The sequence below is a fragment of the Callionymus lyra genome, chromosome 10 (assembly GCF_982586985.1).
Source record: "Callionymus lyra chromosome 10, fCalLyr1.hap1.1, whole genome shotgun sequence".
Lineage (NCBI taxonomy): Eukaryota > Metazoa > Chordata > Actinopteri > Syngnathiformes > Callionymidae > Callionymus > Callionymus lyra.
Window position 1 is genome coordinate 3,963,972 of NC_141827.1, and position 17,925 is coordinate 3,981,896.

General features: G+C 40.3%; 1 protein-coding gene across 2 annotated transcripts in view; it reads right to left on the reverse strand.

The window, feature by feature from the left end:
• The window catches only part of ptprt (protein tyrosine phosphatase receptor type T), a 305,407-nt gene extending 288,132 nt beyond the window's left edge, over positions 1-17,275 (reverse strand). Inside the window, exon 1 of one of the 2 annotated variants that reach the window (XM_087799988.1) lies at positions 16,990-17,275. In XM_087799988.1, the coding sequence (XP_087656114.1) occupies positions 16,990-17,077 (88 nt within the window). In that variant the 5' untranslated portion in view covers positions 17,078-17,275. The remainder of the gene's footprint in view (positions 1-16,989) is intronic. The other variant, XM_087799990.1, reaches the window with a different exon arrangement.
• Positions 17,276-17,925: the final 650 nt, after the last annotated feature.

A 17,925-nucleotide genomic window follows, 5' to 3' on the forward strand; every position in this document is an offset into this window, starting at 1 on the left:
TAACTAGCACTTTGTTGCTCTACTGACTCCACTGGCACTGGTTTGTGTTGTGTACGACTAAACTGATACTATTTTTAAGTACCTGCTCCGCTCTGGTTCCGAGCGAGCCGAGCCGGAACCAAAACAATGACCAGTTTGTTGGTCAGCCTCTGATTGGTCGGAGAGTTACGTTACCGAAAGTGCGACTCAAGACACTAGAAACAAACTCACCGTTTAAAAATACAAATAAAAACAATTGTTCTGAGGTCCAGAGCTTTTTTTATCTGATACGTACACCATCGTGTCCAAGTTTTGCGGCGGTATGTCATGACGGCCTGAGGACCAGATCAGTGGGTTCGTTGTCAAGAAGAAGAAACAGGATCAACTGGATCATTTCACCGTCACAAAATCACATCCGATTAAAAATGTTGTCCTTGTGTAAGGGGAACATATATCTGGGGAAACTACGTGTAGGGAAGCAAATCTGGTCGCACAACAAACCAACAACTGACCAACAGTACAGAACTGAGCCGCACCCAAAAAATGTCTATGGACCACCAGAGCTAATGTTTTGCTAATGCTACCAACAGATGAACGAGCCTCGAAGGTAAGGATTAGGAAATGTCGTTCAAAGCTAAATATCCTTGATTCGCGTGTGCTTTGGTACAGAGTTGAGGAAATGTATCTCGAGACCTTTAGCAGAGATATCCTTCATACCATTCAAGGCAGAAATAGAAAACGCTTCAAGAGCTCGAGGAACAAAATCCAAAAACATCTCCATTAATGATTTAAATCTGGACTTTGTGTTGCAGATTTGAAAAAGTTGAAACTACACTTGTGAAGCTGAAATGTTCTGTGCACCTGTTCCATGCAGGTCCGTGAACGTTTAGAGTGTTTTAATGGACTATTATCTCGTGAACACGGTTCTGAAGTATCTTCATGATTAATCATGATTCGGTGGCAACCGTCGACCAAGTCTCGTCCAGCATCTGCTCCACGATTACAACCAGAACCTGCTCCAAACCGTTTTTTCTACTGAAGAATTTTCAACTTGTCGTAAAACTGTGGAAAACCTTAAGTTTATTTTCATGTCGCATTCTTCTCTCATAGACGCTGAAGCTATTCTGAACGAGTCGAGATCAAACAAATGTTTAAGCGTAATAAACAGATGTGAGTCGCTCCGACTCTTGACAGGGTTTAACTGAAGAGGCACGAAGACACGAACGAAGTCCAAACCTATAGCTCCATTATTATGGTTAACGCTGCCAAGAAGATCACTTGATCATCTTTCATTAAGTTAAAAAAGAAAATCAGTTCAATCATCAGGTTCAAGAAAAAGTAAATAACGATAAAAAGAATAAAAGACGACATTTTGTTTCAAAATACTGTTCCATTTGTAGTGGTGTGAGAAATAAAAAGAGATACATCTATAAACAGTATTAATACTTTTTCTCCATACAATATTAATAATTAATAGCAATTTATCGAATTTTTTATTTTTTTGGGGGGGGGGGTTTCAAATACTATTTTATTTAATAGTTTATTTTAACTTAATTAAGAGAAGAAGAAAATATATATATATATTTATATTCTATTTTTATTTACAATTATCATGCAAATAACCATGCGTTAATTTTTTGTGTTGCAATTAAACTTCTGGCCGCTAGATGGCATCAGTTATTACGTTCCTCCCCAGCTAAAGGAAGAAGGAAATCCTGCTAGATGCGATGACTGAGGACGAGAGGATACAGTGGACTCCAGCAGCTTTTAAAGATGTCTGGACATATTTTGGCTTTTAGTTCTATTGTTCAATCAGAAGAGACGAATCACAAAATATCCCTAAAATTCAGTGTCCCCTAAAATCAGTGACGAAAAAGATGAAAATAATTTTAGATTAGATTAGATTAGATTAGCTTGACTTTATTAATCTCTCTATAGATATCCTTCTGGAAATTGGGTTTACAGTTCATAGCAGACGATAGAAGGTACAGAAGATTCATTAAACTGCAAATAAAAAGAACAAAGAGCAAATACAAAAAACATAAATCAAAGGAAATAACAGAAAGAAAAGAAAACATGAAATCAAAGGAAATAACAGAAAGAAAAGAAAACATGAATGGAAATATATTCAATCGTTTCCTGAGCTGAATATATCGTACCGTGAGATTAGTGTATCACTACAGCCCTAACCATCTGGATCCTCATCTTTTGAAGAATGAAGAAGTAACTGCAGAGTAAGTACTCCTGTGTTGTTCTCAGTATTATCTTGATCTTTAAAGTATGTACTTTTTTGAGTATTGTTTTGATTGTTTAAGCGCTTTGTGACCCTGGTCTCGAAAAGCGCTATATAAATAAATATTACTTACTTACTTACTTACTTATTCATGTTCGCACATTGTGTGAAAGATAGTTAAGTAAGTTTTTATTTCAAATGCTGAAAAAGGAATCAAAGAGTATTAATAAAACATATCACAATATATGTGTGAAAGAGTTATTGGTTCAGTAGTCGTTCAATATCGATGGAAGTTATTGATATTTTATTGATATCACTCAGTTTTACGAACACACCTGATGATGCTCACTCGCCCTAAATCTACTCATAAACGACTTTCTTTTACAGTCGCCAGTTAGTTCCGCATTAAATTGAGTTGTATTTATTTATAGTCTTTGGCGAAAGATTTAACAAAAAAAAGGAGCATTTCATGGAACAGACGCTGGGATTAAATATAGAGCCTTTGTGTCTCCCAGTGTATCGTTGACCTCGCGTCTCTTCACAGGTTCTTCTGTCGGCCCGGTAATGGCCCTTTTTTTCCTCCCGCTCACATAAAAGGGTTATATTGGCTCCAGACAAACTCTGACAGAGCAATTATGAGATGAGCAGGTTCACATGTTAACTGAGAGCAGACCGTAGAAGACGACCAGGAAATGGGTTTTTTATCAACGCTGCTCGATGACTGGATCCAGATAAAGGGAAGAAATCTACCTTTCAAGTTGACACAGAGTGACCCACATTCACGGGGTCTGAACCCGTCTTGAATGGAGGCAATTACGAGCGATCCGCGATATGAAGCCACGTATACGAGGACGACTTTGATACGACCACGTGAATCTCCGCTCGCCTGTGCGTCGCTGCATCATCTCCACCAACAATCTGCCGGAAGTGACAGTCAAAGCGAACGGAGCATAAAGTGGCTGAAGCTGAAACGCTTTAGATCTTCACTCCATCTCTTCCTCCATCACTCTGTTTACCATCTTTTCCATTTCCCGCACTTATTTATCTCATTACCTCCCTCGCTCGCCGCCATCCATCCTCCACCCTGAAGCTCGTGGATTCAGCCGACTAAGCAGCCGCCGCCTCCCTCGCCCGACGCCTCTTATTAAATATGGATTAATTACCAAGAAACCTTGTTAAGCTTCATTAGGACCTCTTGCATTAATCAGCAGTTCTTTTAATTAGCGGAGAGGAAGTTTCTCTTCTTCTGTGTGCTTTACATCCACGACGTCTTCATCTCGCCGCTCGGTTTGTTTAGTCGTTCCTTGGATGCACAATAACTCCGGTTCTCAGAGGGTTTGGGGAGATTCGCCAAACTCACTAGTTTGGCTACAAATGTAATGTTTTGTTAGAGTTTGTGTAACGTTCAGGGACATCAGAGGTTAGAATGGAAGTTAAATTTGTCTTTAACAACAACACTGCGACAGATTTTAGTCCTAAACACATATAAGACCCTAAATACTCGTCACATCTGACCCAGTCATTCAACTTATACTTGTCAGTCCATCCAGTCTCACACATAGTAAGTAAGTAAGTAATATTTATTTATATAGCGCTTTTCCAGACCAGGGTCACAAAGCGCTTTAACAATCAAAACAATACTCAAAAAAGTATATACTTTAAAGATCAAGATAATACTGAGAACAACACACACACTTCTACTTCTGTTATAAGTTGAGACTGAGAGAAAAAAAAGGTTATTTAAAGTTCAACTAAAGTGTGTATGTGCGTGTGTGTAGTTGTGATGTGTGACTCTATTGTATCATCAGTGCGTGTGTGTAGTTGTGATGTGTGACTCTAGTGTATCATCAGTGCGTGTGTTGTTGTGATGTGTGACTCTATTGTATCATCAGTGCTTGTGTGTAGTTGTGATGTGTGACTCTATTGTATCATCAGTGCGTGTGTTGTTGTGATGTTTGACTCTATTGTATCATCAGTGTGTGTGTGTTGTTGTGATGTGTGACTCTATTGTATCATCAGTGCGTGTGTTGTTGTGATGTGTGACTCTATTGTATCATCAGTGTGTGTGTGTAGTTGTGATGTGTGACTCTATTGTATCATCAGTGCGTGTGTGTAGTTGTGATGTGTGACTCTAGTGTATCATCAGTGCGTGTGTTGTTGTGATGTTTGACTCTATTGTATCATCAGTGCGTGTGTTGTTGTGATGTGTGACTCTATTGTATCATCAGTGTGTGTGTGTAGTTGTGATGTGTGACTCTATTGTATCATCAGTGCGTGTGTGTAGTTGTGATGTGTGACTCTAGTGTATCATCAGTGCGTGTGTTGTTGTGATGTTTGACTCTATTGTATCATCAGTGTGTGTGTTGTTGTGATGTGTGACTCTATTGTATCATCAGTGTGTGTGTGTTGTTGTGATGTGTGACTCTATTGTATCATCAGTGTGTGTGTGTTGTTGTGATGTGTGACTCTATTGTATAATCAGTGTGTGTTTGTACAAAACTCTCTTTTCATTGAAATATTGACATTAGAAAATGATCTTAAGCTCCGCACACTTAAAACACTTTGTTTTTCTGGACATGAAATCTTGTTGACCATAATCACACCCACTCTGCTGTGATTGGTCAAGCATAGAGGTTTGTCGCCGCGCGTCATCAATCCCGGAAGTCTCCACCTCCAAGAGTTATGTTTGATTACCAGACGAAGTGATTTTCTCATTAAAGCTAAAGCTAATGTATTTATTGATACAATCCTCATAAAAACAAGAATAAAATAACATGCACTACCGTAATTTTCAGCCCATAAGGCGCACTTAAAGTCATTCAATTCAATTTTCGCAAAAATTGAAAGTGAGCCTTATCAAAATATACCGTAGTCTCTTACTTCGGTTTACGGTTAAAAGATCAACAACAACACAATCAAAAGTTCACACACCAGGGGTTTGTCGTTTTCTACGTACTAACTATTTATCGTCTTTACCACTAAATTATGTCATCGACTCCATGAAGTGTATTTGTTGCTGCTCTCACTTCAGGACAAACATTCACAAAAGTACAGTTTAAATCCTCAACAAATACCAATTATTCTTGTGCAGATCTCGACTTGTTCATCTGGTCGCACACGTCTGCCGTGAACGAACACTTTCCACCAATATTCTGATCACAATCGTGTTCATTTCTCTCATGATTGGTAATAAGTCGCCGACGCGCCGTGAAAAGCTGCCACGAGCAGATCTTTTAATTACTATTTAGAAGCAACTCTGCGTTGAAGGAACATTACTGTGACATTTCCTCGCTAATGTTCCGTCTCTGCCCTGCGAGGATAAAAGATTGAATGTCAGGCCTGAAGGCAGCCATTAATTCTCCCTGTTTGGATGATTATTTAGCCTGGAATTCATTGGACGGTCCGGACTCGTCTTCCTTCCTCTGGTTCCTCCTGTGACGTAAAGCTCTGGCTTGATTGAAAAAGCTATTTGTCAGGAGGCGACGACGACTCTTCCCTTCAGAACTCACGAGGGAAGTCGGTGTCTGGACCGCGGGGGCTTCGTTTGACAGATGGAAAAAGAAAAGACTTTCGTGAAGCGATGAAGAGCCAGAAGTCTGATAGAGGCTTTGACTGAGTCATGGCTGAAGACACCAGCGTTTAAGTTGAAGCTCTTTCAGACTCACTTGTCATCCTGTGTTTAAAGTACATCGGGGTTGAATTTGCAGATATTTGGAATCTTCACTTGAATCCGATCTGACTTCATGATGACTCTGAGAAACCTGGTGTTGTATTTTCTCTAGTGTGACACTAAAGAAAACTGACCAGAAAATAGTTTCCTTCAACTAAGAAAAATCTCTAAACACAATCTGGATTTTATAATCCATGTGTTTGTGTCGTTTACACTATTGTAACAGTTTATTTAGTGTCTAAACCAGAAGGATGTGTCTCGCCTGCAGTTCATACTAAACTCTGCAGCCAGAATTCTGAGCCGCTCTCGTAGAAGAACTCACATTTCTCCTTCAAACTCTTCACTGGCTGCTCTAGTAGAAGAACTCACATTTCTCCTTCAAACTCTTCACTGGCTGCTCTAGTAGAAGAACTCACATTTCTCCTTCAAACTCTTCACTGGCTGCTCTAGTAGAAGAACTCACATTTCTCCTTCAAACTCTTCACTGGCTGCTCTAGTAGAAGAACTCACATTTCTCCTTCAAACTCTTCACTGGCTGCTCTAGTAGAAGAACTCACATTTCTCCTTCAAACTCTTCACTGGCTGCTCTAGTAGAAGAACTCACATTTCTCCTTCAAACTCTTCACTGGCTGCTCTAGTAGAAGAACTCACATTTCTCCTTCAAACTCTTCACTGGCTGCTCTAGTAGAAGAACTCACATTTCTCCTTCAAACTCTTCACTGGCTGCTCTAGTAGAAGAACTCACATTTCTCCTTCAAACTCTTCACTGGCTGCTCTAGTAGAAGAACTCACATTTCTCCTTCAAACTCTTCACTGGCTGCTCTAGTAGAAGAACTCACATTTCTCCTTCAAACTCTTCAGTGGCTGCGACTGTGACCCTGGTCGAGAAACATCTTTAAAATAACCTTTTACATACTTAATAACTCTGAGTATCGATCGGTAGCGATCCGATAACGTGTTTAAAATATAGACTTTTTGGCTCTACTGTTGGCAAATTCTAGTCATGCTTTGAATATATGGAATTAATATAATTAATTAATTGATCTTTTTTTGTGTTTATTTTTTTGCAGAAAACGACAGTGAATACAGTTCAAATGTAAAAGTTGTTTTACTCTATAACCTACTAAAACCAAGACACCCAGTGTATCAATATACTATATACTACTATAATCAAGGTGACAGTTTTATGAGGAACAAAAACAATTCTACAGATGTCAAGCTCTTCATCTATATTTACTGTATATATTATTAATGAATTGAAACTCGTACTGTGGTGCCAAATATTCAACAAGGCGACAAAACCCCTCATTTGGAAACACTTGTACGACTAAATAAATTCACTCTTTCTGTTATTTTTGACACTTTCATGCCGTTTCTTCTCTGAAGAAATTTCCGCCAGTTACTTTCTTTCGTCCGTCTTTCTTGTTTTTTGAACCGCAAATATGTTTAGCGTAATACTTTAGATGCTTATTGTACAAGGTCAACTAATGTCAAACTCCAACTCTCCTGACATGTAGTGAATGTCCTTCAAGATGCAGTAACTTCTCATCATGACCATGGTTTACACTTTATTACTTTATAAAGTTGCTCTGAAATCTGGACGAACGAGAGGTTACGAGAGTCCATTATGACGTAATAATTGCTTCAGTCCTCCACCCCGCTTTGTTTATACAACGAGTCTCTTGGAGGTGGCGACTTCCGGGTTTGATGACACGTGGGAACAAACCTCCACAAAATGTATTTTTTTTATGTCAATCTTTTAATGAAACTTCTTGTGACCGTCGACACAGATAACGATGGTTACGACTCCTTCAGTTCCAACGATGCCTTTAAGAACTTCTGTTTCTTCTTCACCTGATAATCCTTCTTCCTCACGTTCATCCTCCACAGCCTCGAACACACAACCCTGGACAGAGACCAGCGTCGAGAGCTCTTCAGCGTCAATAAGGTAGAACACGCTTTTGTTTTTATCTTGTCGAGTGAGTTTGATGCATTTACAGCGTCAGACACTTGACATTTCTCTTCCAGATCTTGTTGTTAGATAAGAGCCGTGAAAATAGAAGTTTTACAAACTCCTCGTTAGCAAACTACTTCAAATGTTACTTCTGCTCAACCCATGAGTCACGACTCTTTCAGGTGACTTTGACCCTTGAGTTAGCTCAGGGTCAGGGTGAACAAACGTGTTTTGCAACACAAGGGATACCACAAACACACTTGTTGCGAGGTCTCCGGGTCACCTTGACCCAGAGACATCACAAGGGATACAAAACACATTTGTTTTCGGACCCTGGGTCACCTTGACCCAGAGACAACACAAAGGATATCACAAACACACTTGTTGCCGGGTCTCCGGGTCACCTTGACCCAGAGACAACAGAGAGGATATCACAAACAGATTTGTTTTCGGGTCTCCGGGTCACCTTGACCCAGAGACAACACAAGGGATACAAAACACATTTGTTTTCGGGCCTGGGTCACCTTGACCCAGAGAAAACACAAAGGATATCACAAACACACTTGTTGCCGGGTCTCCGGGTCACCTTGACCGGGAGACAACACAGAGGATATCACAAACAGATTTGTTTTCGGGTCTCCGGGTCACCTTGACCCAGAGACAACACAAGGGATACAAAACACATTTGTTTTCGGGCCCTGGGTCACCTTGACCCAGAGACAACACAAAGGATATCACAAACACACTTGTTGCCGGGTCTCCGGGTCACCTTGACCGGGAGACAACACAGAGGATATCACAAACAGATTTGTTTTCAGGTCTCCGGGTCACCTTGACCGGGAGACAACACAGAGGATATAACAAACAGATTTGTTTTCAGGTCTCCGGGTCACCTTGACCCAGAGACAACACAAGGGTTAATGTGGAGTTGATCAAGTTCAATATAAGTGCTGACGTCACTGCCCACTAGAGGGAGCTCTCAAGGAGCGACACCAAGTGTTAGTCTTTTTTTTTTCAAGCACATTTTTCAACTAATGTCAAGATAATAATAACAATATTCTGAGTTAATTCCAGCCTTTAAATTCGTCGGAGTACGACGCCGTACTGCCTTGCTATTAGTCTGTCAGTTTGTCAGGCCAGCAGGATAAGTGGCAGGGATTAGACACACACAGGGGTGTGTGTGAGTGTGTGTGAGTGTGTGTGAGTGTGTGTGAGTGTGTGTGAGTGTGTGTAGGACGGACAGAATACTAAACAGATCAGGGCACGAGGTGACAGACAACCCGTCATAAAGTGCTCGCTCGCTCTCTCTCTCTCTCTCTCTCTCTCTCTCTCTCTCTCTCTCTCTCTCGCTCTCTCGCTCTCTCTCTCGCTCTCTCTCTCTCTCTCTCGCTCTCTCTCTCTCGCTCTCTCTCTCGCTCTCTCTCTCTCTCTCTCTCTCTCTCTCTCTCTCTCTCTCTCTCTCTCTCTTTAACTCACACAGAGGAAACAATTACAGCCACTCAGACAGTCGATAACACACAGACATAATCAATTTACTGCCAATCTTTTTGTTGTGTTCTTGACCCGCTGTCATTTCTTTCTTCTCCTCCACCAGCTCTTTTTCTCGTCCTTCACCTGCTGAATTCACCTTCAGACGTTCTCGTCTTACGCGGAAACAATTCTGCAGACAAGGTCTTGACAAGTTTCCTGTTTTTCTTCTGTGACCTCCTGGGTTCGTCCTTTACTGGTGACCAGTCGCTTCTGCTGGTCCGTCCTCGTTCCGGGTCACACTTCCTGTGTGTTCTCGTGATCTTACATCAGTTCCTACAGATTCTTTACAGTCTTTAGAGTCTCAGTGAACGAGCTGTAGATTTCTCGAGGCCTTGGGCTATATAAATAAAAATGACTTACTTACTTACTTACTTATATGTTGATAATTTCACACAAGATATTTTCTGTTCAAGATGTTTGGAAGACGCTGAAGGTGTCCTCGACTAAAACAAGTTTGTCCTTGAACGACAAACATGTGTAATGACAATTAAGTTACTGATTATATTGTACGTTTGACTGAACAATAACAATCCATGAACTAGTGTCGTGACACCTTTTTGTTTGTCGTCGTTAATAATTGTCATATTAAGTTGGACGAGGTAAACATATTTTTTTAAGATTGTGTAGTTGCAACAATTTTGTACATTTTCTTTTTGTGCTAAAAGAAAATTTGTGCACAAAATATCAGTCAACAAAGTTTCCCAACAATGTTGTCCTGATTGTTATTTCCTGACGAGCATGGAAGTATTACTGAACGAGATTTAATAGTATTACTCCGCGAGGCGTGGTAGTGTTACTCCGCAAGCATGGAAGTATTACTCTGTGAGATGTAGTAGTATTACTCCGCGAAGCGCCTTAGCATTTCTCCACAAGCACCAAAGTATTACTCCGCGTCACATAGTAGTATTACTATGCAAGACATAGTAGTATTCCTTGTGAGGCACTGTAGTATTACACTGTGAGCCGCCGTAGTAATACTCCGTGAGGTGTAGTAGAATACTGTATCTCCACGAAGCGCCTTAGTATTACTCCGCAAAGCGCTGTAGTATTATTCTGCGAAGCGCTGTAGTATTAATCTAAAAAAGCACTGCAGTTGTACTACACGTACACCGTATTATAGTTTTACGAGTCACTGTAGTGTTAGATCGATAGACAAAACAACTTTATTGATCCTTCTATTACTCCGTGAACACCGTACCTATAGCGTACTCCAATATAACTCCATGAGACATCATAGTATTACTTTTCAAGGGTGTGTAGAATTACTTGGTGAGGCACCTTGGTATGACTCTGAGAAGTTCACACTGTGTTATTTATCTCTCCAAACCTCCACCGTTTGCTCTTTAATAACACGGCATGTTGGCCGACAAAAGCTATTCCTGAGTCAACACAGTCACATGACACTTACTTTATGATGGGATGTTCTTTAAAGTCCCAACAATAGAGTCATTAACGTCATAAAGTGTTGCCTCATGAATCCACACACAGACCAGTCAATAAAGACGTGTGCAGAGGTTCGTAATCACATTGACGGAGTCATTACATCCTTCCGACGTATGTGGCTTTATGTCCTTTCGACGACTTCATCTCGTCACGTATGAAGACAAACATCTTGTATATTAATCCAACAAAGCGTTCGGTAATTGAGTCGCTCTCGATCCGATCCACGCTCCAGATTGTTCGCGGCGTCCGTCGGACGCGTCAACAAATCAAGAGACGAGTCAAGGTGAGACGGATTGAGTGACACGAAGACGCACTTCCTGCCCCCCCCACGACAACACACCCGCCTCGCCCGCGTCCTTCTCGCCCAAGAAATCTCATTACCCGGAATATAAATTGTAAATTGGTTTTCTTGAAAACACACACCTCGACACCCGCCGCGTGTCACCTCCACATCCGACCGAGTGTTCAACAATTAGCAGTCGCTGAAGCTCAAAGTCACGGATGAGCAGCGACACACACAGACACACACAGACACACACAGACACACAGACGCACACCAGCGACGCCCTTCGTTTAACATCGATCCGCGGCTGAACCGCCTACCGTGAGACATTAGCGAAGGATCACTTCACTTAAATCAAAAAGACAAAAAGAGCCAAAAGCTAAATGTAGCGTGACGCCCTCGAACCAGTGATGAGAATGTCTGATCAGACGCTACACAACTGAGTGTAAAACACACACAAACATTGTTCCACTCAGGAGCTCATTATCATCTGTTTCGTTCATGAATCACGGAGAAAAACAAACCTTCAGGGACGGAGTAATTGTTGTTGATTATGACCTTGAACTCTTAAAGCAACACTAGGTAACATTTTGACATTTTCAAAAACGATGATTTCATTTTGAGCTCATGACTCACGTTGTAAAACTATTTTAACGATGATCTTCACTAACTTTGACAAGCCTGGAGAGTCTGCGAGGGTCATGTGACTGTTTTTTATTTTTACCGCAGAAAGACTGTTTTTATATGTAGTATAAGTACAAGTATAAGTACTGAGATACTTTTTTTTTATTTACCAGGACGGTCAAAGAAGAAACATACTCAAAAAATTAATAATAAATAATCCAACGCCATAGTATTACCCCATGAGTCTACATTGAATTACTCTGTGAGATGCCTAAGTATTTATCCGCAAGCACCGAAGAATTACTCTGTGAAACATAGTAGTATTACTTCATGAGGCGCTGTAGTACTTCCCCGCAAGCATGGAAATATTACTACTCAAGACACAGTAGTATTACTCTGTGAGGCGCCTTAGTACTTCTCCGCAAGCACCGAAGTATTAATTTGTTAGACATAGTATTATTACTTCACAAGGCCCTGTTGTACTTCTATGCAAACATGGAAGTATTACTCCGCGAGACATAGTAGTATTACTTCACAAGGCCCTGTAGTACTTCTCCGCAAGCATGGAAGTATAACTCCGCGAGACATAGTAGTATTACTACACAAGGCCCTGTAGTACTTCCCCGCAAGCATGGAAATATTACTCCTCAAGACACAGTAGTATTACTCTGTGAGGCGCCTTAGTACTTCTCCGCAAGCACCGAAGTATTACTTTGTGAGACATAGTAATATTACTTCACAAGGCCCTGTAGTACTTCTATGCAAGCATGGAAGTATTACTCCTCAAGACATAGTATTATTACTTCACAAGGCCCTGTAGTACTTCTCCGCAAGCATGGAAGTATTACTCCGCGAGACATAGTAGTATTACTATGCGAGACATAGTAGTATTACTCCGTGAGGCACAGTAGTATTACTATGCGAGACATAGTAGAATTACTCCGTGAGGCACAGTAGTATTACACTGCGAAGCACTGTAGTATTACTCTCAAAAAGCGCTGTAGTTCTACTACACGAACGCCGTATTATTATTTTAGGAGACAATGCAGTATGAGATAGAGAGATAGATAAACTCTATTGATCTCTCTATTACTCTGCGATGCTTTCAAAGGATGATTTAATTTTGAGCACTCATGACTCGCGTTGTAAAACTCTTACGCTATTATTCCAAAGATGATCTTCACTAACTTTGACATGCCTGGTCAGTCTGTGAGGGTCATGTGACCATCCACTGTTTTTTATTTGTATTGCAGAAAGACAGTAAAAGTACTGAGAGACTTTTTTTTATTTACCAGGACAATAAAAGAAGAAACATGCTCAAAAACAGTAAAAGTAACCATGCAGTATTTGACTTTACCGTAATTTGGAAATCAAAAAGCCGAAAACTCAGACCCTTCTATGAAGCCACTCCAGAAAACTTTACGTCTTACTCACAGTGACGTAAATACTTTGTGGTAACAAAAATGTAATTTTGAACTATATTCATCTTATTTAAGAAGTAAGAGAAGGTGTGGATGAAAGAGGGCGTGAAAAATAAAATGATAACTATGGCAGCAAAAAATAATTTATTCAGTTAAAATAGTTAGAATGTGTTTTAAAAGTAAATTGACTGAAATATTGTTTGTTTTTTGTGTGAAGAACCAGAATTTTAAAATGATCCTGAAAGAAACTGGCAGCCAGTGAAGAGTTTGAAGGAGAAATGTGAGTTCTTCTACTAGAGCGGCTCAGAATTGAGTTATATACAGACAGAGAGGGTATATATGTTATACTAACCCTTTAATGTACTTAATGTTTGGGTTGTGCAGGTAATGTATGTCTATTTATTTTATGTTTTTTATCTTAAGGTCAGTCTGTGAAAATAATGTCGACATCAAACCAGTTTAAAATCATCGTAATGAACGAGGGGATCAGGAAGTGTCCAGAAAGTAAAGTAAATATGTCTTAATGAGGGTTAAACGGCCAAGATTCCCTCACTCGTGAACAAAATCCCCCACTTTTCTGACCAATCCTCACAAGTCCGAAGACCTTCCCTGACATCATTAAATTGAGGACGGCAGAAGAGTTTCAAGTGCGAATCCTCGTGGGTGGTTATTGGTTTTTGACTGCTGATGTAGGCGTTTTCCTCGCACTGGCAAACGCACAACTCGGAGCAACACGCGAGCGTCCTCAGATGTGTTCAGTTACATTTAATCACCCACAGCTCTGACTCACCGGGAGTTTAAAAAAAACCTAACGTGGTTTGAGATATTAAGGAGGCCACAAATGAGCTCCAAGATGATGAAGGAGGAGAAGACGAGCCAACGACTCCTCCATTGATGTCACTTCGTACGCAGATGATGCAGTTCACTACGTTCATTATCTTGTATTTAAAAATGTGTGGGATTATTCCTGACAAAACAACATCATGGTTCTCTAACACGCTAGCTGCTAAAGCTAGTTAGCATCTTTGAGCTAAATGTTCTGGAAACCGATCTTTGCCAAAAGTCTACAGTTAAAAATAGACGCAAAACGTTCTCGACAAACAGACTGTGATGTTCTTTTCGTACACGTGGACACTTTCTCCAGAACCAACCAAAACTAAAGTTTTCACTGCTAGGATTTAGCAAAACAAACAACATTTTGTTTCAACAACCTCATGAAGGTCCAACACAAAAGTACACAATCGAAAATGTTATCAATTCACCAAAATCAACTGAAAATCTCATCCCAGTGTAGACACCAAGTGTTTTCCTTCTGTGTAGCATTTTAGCCTTTTAGCTTCACTACAAACAATCTTAAAACATAGACATGTTTCTGAGCAAGTCCTCATGTCCAGGCTTCAATCCAAGACTTCGAATGAGCAGTATGGAAGTATTTGGATGATTTTAAGTGTCTTTTTGGAAGAAGATTAAGACGGAGAAAAGTTAGCGCTGGTCGCTACATTAAAATTAACAAACATTTTTGTCTATAACTCTAAAAAGAACAGATTACTCTGAAAATAATCCAAAAATTAGTCGACATGAGGGTGAGTAGGAACATTTTTTTTAATTTTGGGTGAATTATCACTTAAATATGTAGAAGAAAAGTGAAAGAATAAAATAGTGCCAACCAAAAAATGGTTCAGTGGGTAAAAAATGTATCTCTAAACACAAAAGTTGTTTTTCGTTGTGTTTCTCTAATTCAGAGGCTTAAATCTTTACATAAATCTTTTATTTAATCCAAAATAAAACACCTTTCAGACAACAATAATCCCCACGATAGGAATTTGAGTAAGTATTTTTTATTTTTGTGTAACGAAAGCGTCAGGGACCGATACCAGCCCACAAATGGTTCTGGACAAGAGCCTGATGGGACTTTTTATAAGAAGTCACCTGGCGTGTGTTGAACGTTATTTCCAAGGTGAAAATCATTTAACAGATTGTTTGAAATAAAGTCAAGAGACAAACTTGACGTTGTGACACAGACGGTGGTGCGTTCAGGGTCTGTCGGACCAAACCTTTTGCCCTCAAATGAGTTTTGCTCTCGTAACCGCATCAGTGTCCGCAGATCTCGCGAGTGCAGGAGGCGTTTACAGTCAAGGAGTTCCTGATGTGTTTAGAGAGTCGAGGAGACACAGAGGAGATTAAACACCAAATTGAAGAAACCTGAAGAGGAGTAATGTGGTTTTGTGTCGAGAAATCAGTTAAGAAGCGCCAGAGATGTGGGCAGGTGAGGATGAGTCACGGCAGGTGTTCATGTGATGCTGAAGGTCAGTGTTTTTAGATAAAACAACATTATTCTAATGACTGTTACACCTGCAGTAACGTTTCACCAACAAATCATCGACAAGTTTCACTTCATAACTGTTTGTTAAACCGTGAAGAAAAGTTTCTAAAAGAGTATTTAAAAAACTACACACAGTTCGCGTCTATCATGCGCACAAAGCATTTCTTCCCGAATATAATTTCCCCATTTTTGATCACATCATCATCAAGTCTTATAAAAGCAACCGAGGAACCGTGAAAAACGGTTCATTGTGTTACCAAAAGCTCCAAATGAGTCCGTGTCTGAGATTTAAAAGTCATTTGTGCGCATTAGAGAGCAGCTCTCGCGGGCCAACACTGCCCCCTTACGACCAGAGACCGCACTGCAGCCGGGACCAGCGTTCACAGGTCACTTTAAAACCAGTAAAAAAAAACGAGATTTGAGATGAATTTTTCAAAAGGATGCGTTAGATTCAAGGACGTGTTACATCTTAAAACGCAGGACAATCGATCAATAAACTTCTAAAAGTGAGTAAATGTGAAGTAACTTCCATGTTTGACTCAAATAAACCCATCAGACTGACACGATAATAACAGTATAATAAACAACATCAAGTACAGCCTCGTTCGCGCGGGAGAGAGAAGCAGAAAAGACTCGCAGTCTTCCCTTGAAAAGTCGCTTCTTTCCGCGACCTGACGAGTCATGAATACCAAGCAGAGCGAAAGACAAACATGCAGAGAAAATCCTGCCTCGAACATTTAATTCATCCAAACTCCAAGATATAAATCCAACATTATACACATTAGATGATTTAAACATCGATGCATTCGTGTATTTATTTGACCAGATTCTCTCGAGGAAACAAAGTGATCCAAACATGTGGAAAAATTAAAGATCGAGTCTCGACTCTGATGTTTTTTAACCAACAACTGATGTTCAAAATTAAAATACGCATAAAGTTTATCCAATATTTTCAACGGTGTAACGAGAGACATCGACAGGAATAATGTTAAAATGTTAAATTAAAGATCTTTATCACGAGAGGAATCTGTAAATTCATCGATATATTTAGTTTCAACGTCACGTTATTTTTATTTTAAACCGGTGAATAAGACGCTCGTGAAGGAAACGCGCGTGTTCGCGCACAGACAGCGGCGGCGGAACCAGCGTCCAACAAGTTGATGGTACGAACCAGAACCAGAACCTCCAGGGAACCTTAAATCGCCATAAATGATCAATAAAAAACTTCTCCAGGTCGAGGTTCGTCGCCGGAAACTTGCGAGGAACCGTTGGATGTCTCGGTGGCGCACGAAAAGAATCTGATAATCCGGCGACATTCACGAGCAAAGTCTGACCCAAACCACAAATACACAACATTTATCTCGTTTATATGTCAAGAGGAGTCTGCAAACACGCGCATCGAATCCCGTTTTACGCACAACATTTGTTCAAAACGCTCCGAGACCAGACGAGTCTCCACGAGACGCTTGGAAATAAAAGATATTTACCTGGAAATAAACGAGATTTACCTGTAAATAATATATATTTACCTGGAAAGAACTGTCCTCGCGTTAATCCTAACATCACAAAGTGGATGAAAACTGCGGGCAAAACGCGACAATAACTCCGTGTATCCATGTTGTTGCTCAGGCGCGCGCACTGCTGCTCATGCTCCTCAGCGGTGGCGCAAAAGTCGCAGCAGAAAAAGCGCAAAAGTTGTCATAGAATCCTGGAGGAGATGCAGGAGCTGAAGCTCAGGCACAAGTTAGAGGAGAATGAAGCACGAGCCGCTCCTGCTGCGGGGGTCCGAGTGCGCGTGCATGAGCGCCGGTGCGCGCGTGTGACAGCCAGTGTAGTGTGTCGCCGTGCGTGTGCGTGTGTGTGTGTGTGTGTCTGTGGCTGACTGACGGGGATGTGAAGCACCTCACGGGGACCGCAGGCTCAGACGCGCGCTGTGATACATTTATACGTGAAGATCCGGTGACGCGTTTCAAAATAAAAGTGATCGATATTAACGTTAATTAATGGTAAATAAATGAAAAGAATATTGTTTGTAATAAAAAGTAACGTATGAATAAAATTCACTGTTGGTTTTCTCTCTGTTATCTAAAATACATGAAACGTCTTCATGTATTGCGACATAAGCTTATTGAACATGTATCTAATATTTGTGTTATTATTGCGTTTTTTTTTCATATCTTATCTTATTTTGCTACTTTATTTCATTGTATGTCTCCATTTAAATAATATTGTATTATAATATGTTGGTATTACCACAATATTGTGTTCTTATATTTTGTTATTTCAACAAAATATATCTTGTAGTTTGTTTTTTTATTTGATTATTATTTGAATTTTTAATGTCTGTAATATTGTATAATTGTATTTTGTCATCCATTCACCCCTCCATCCATCTATCATCCATCCATCCATCCATCCATCCATCCATCCATCCATCCATCCACCTATCTATCTATATATCCATC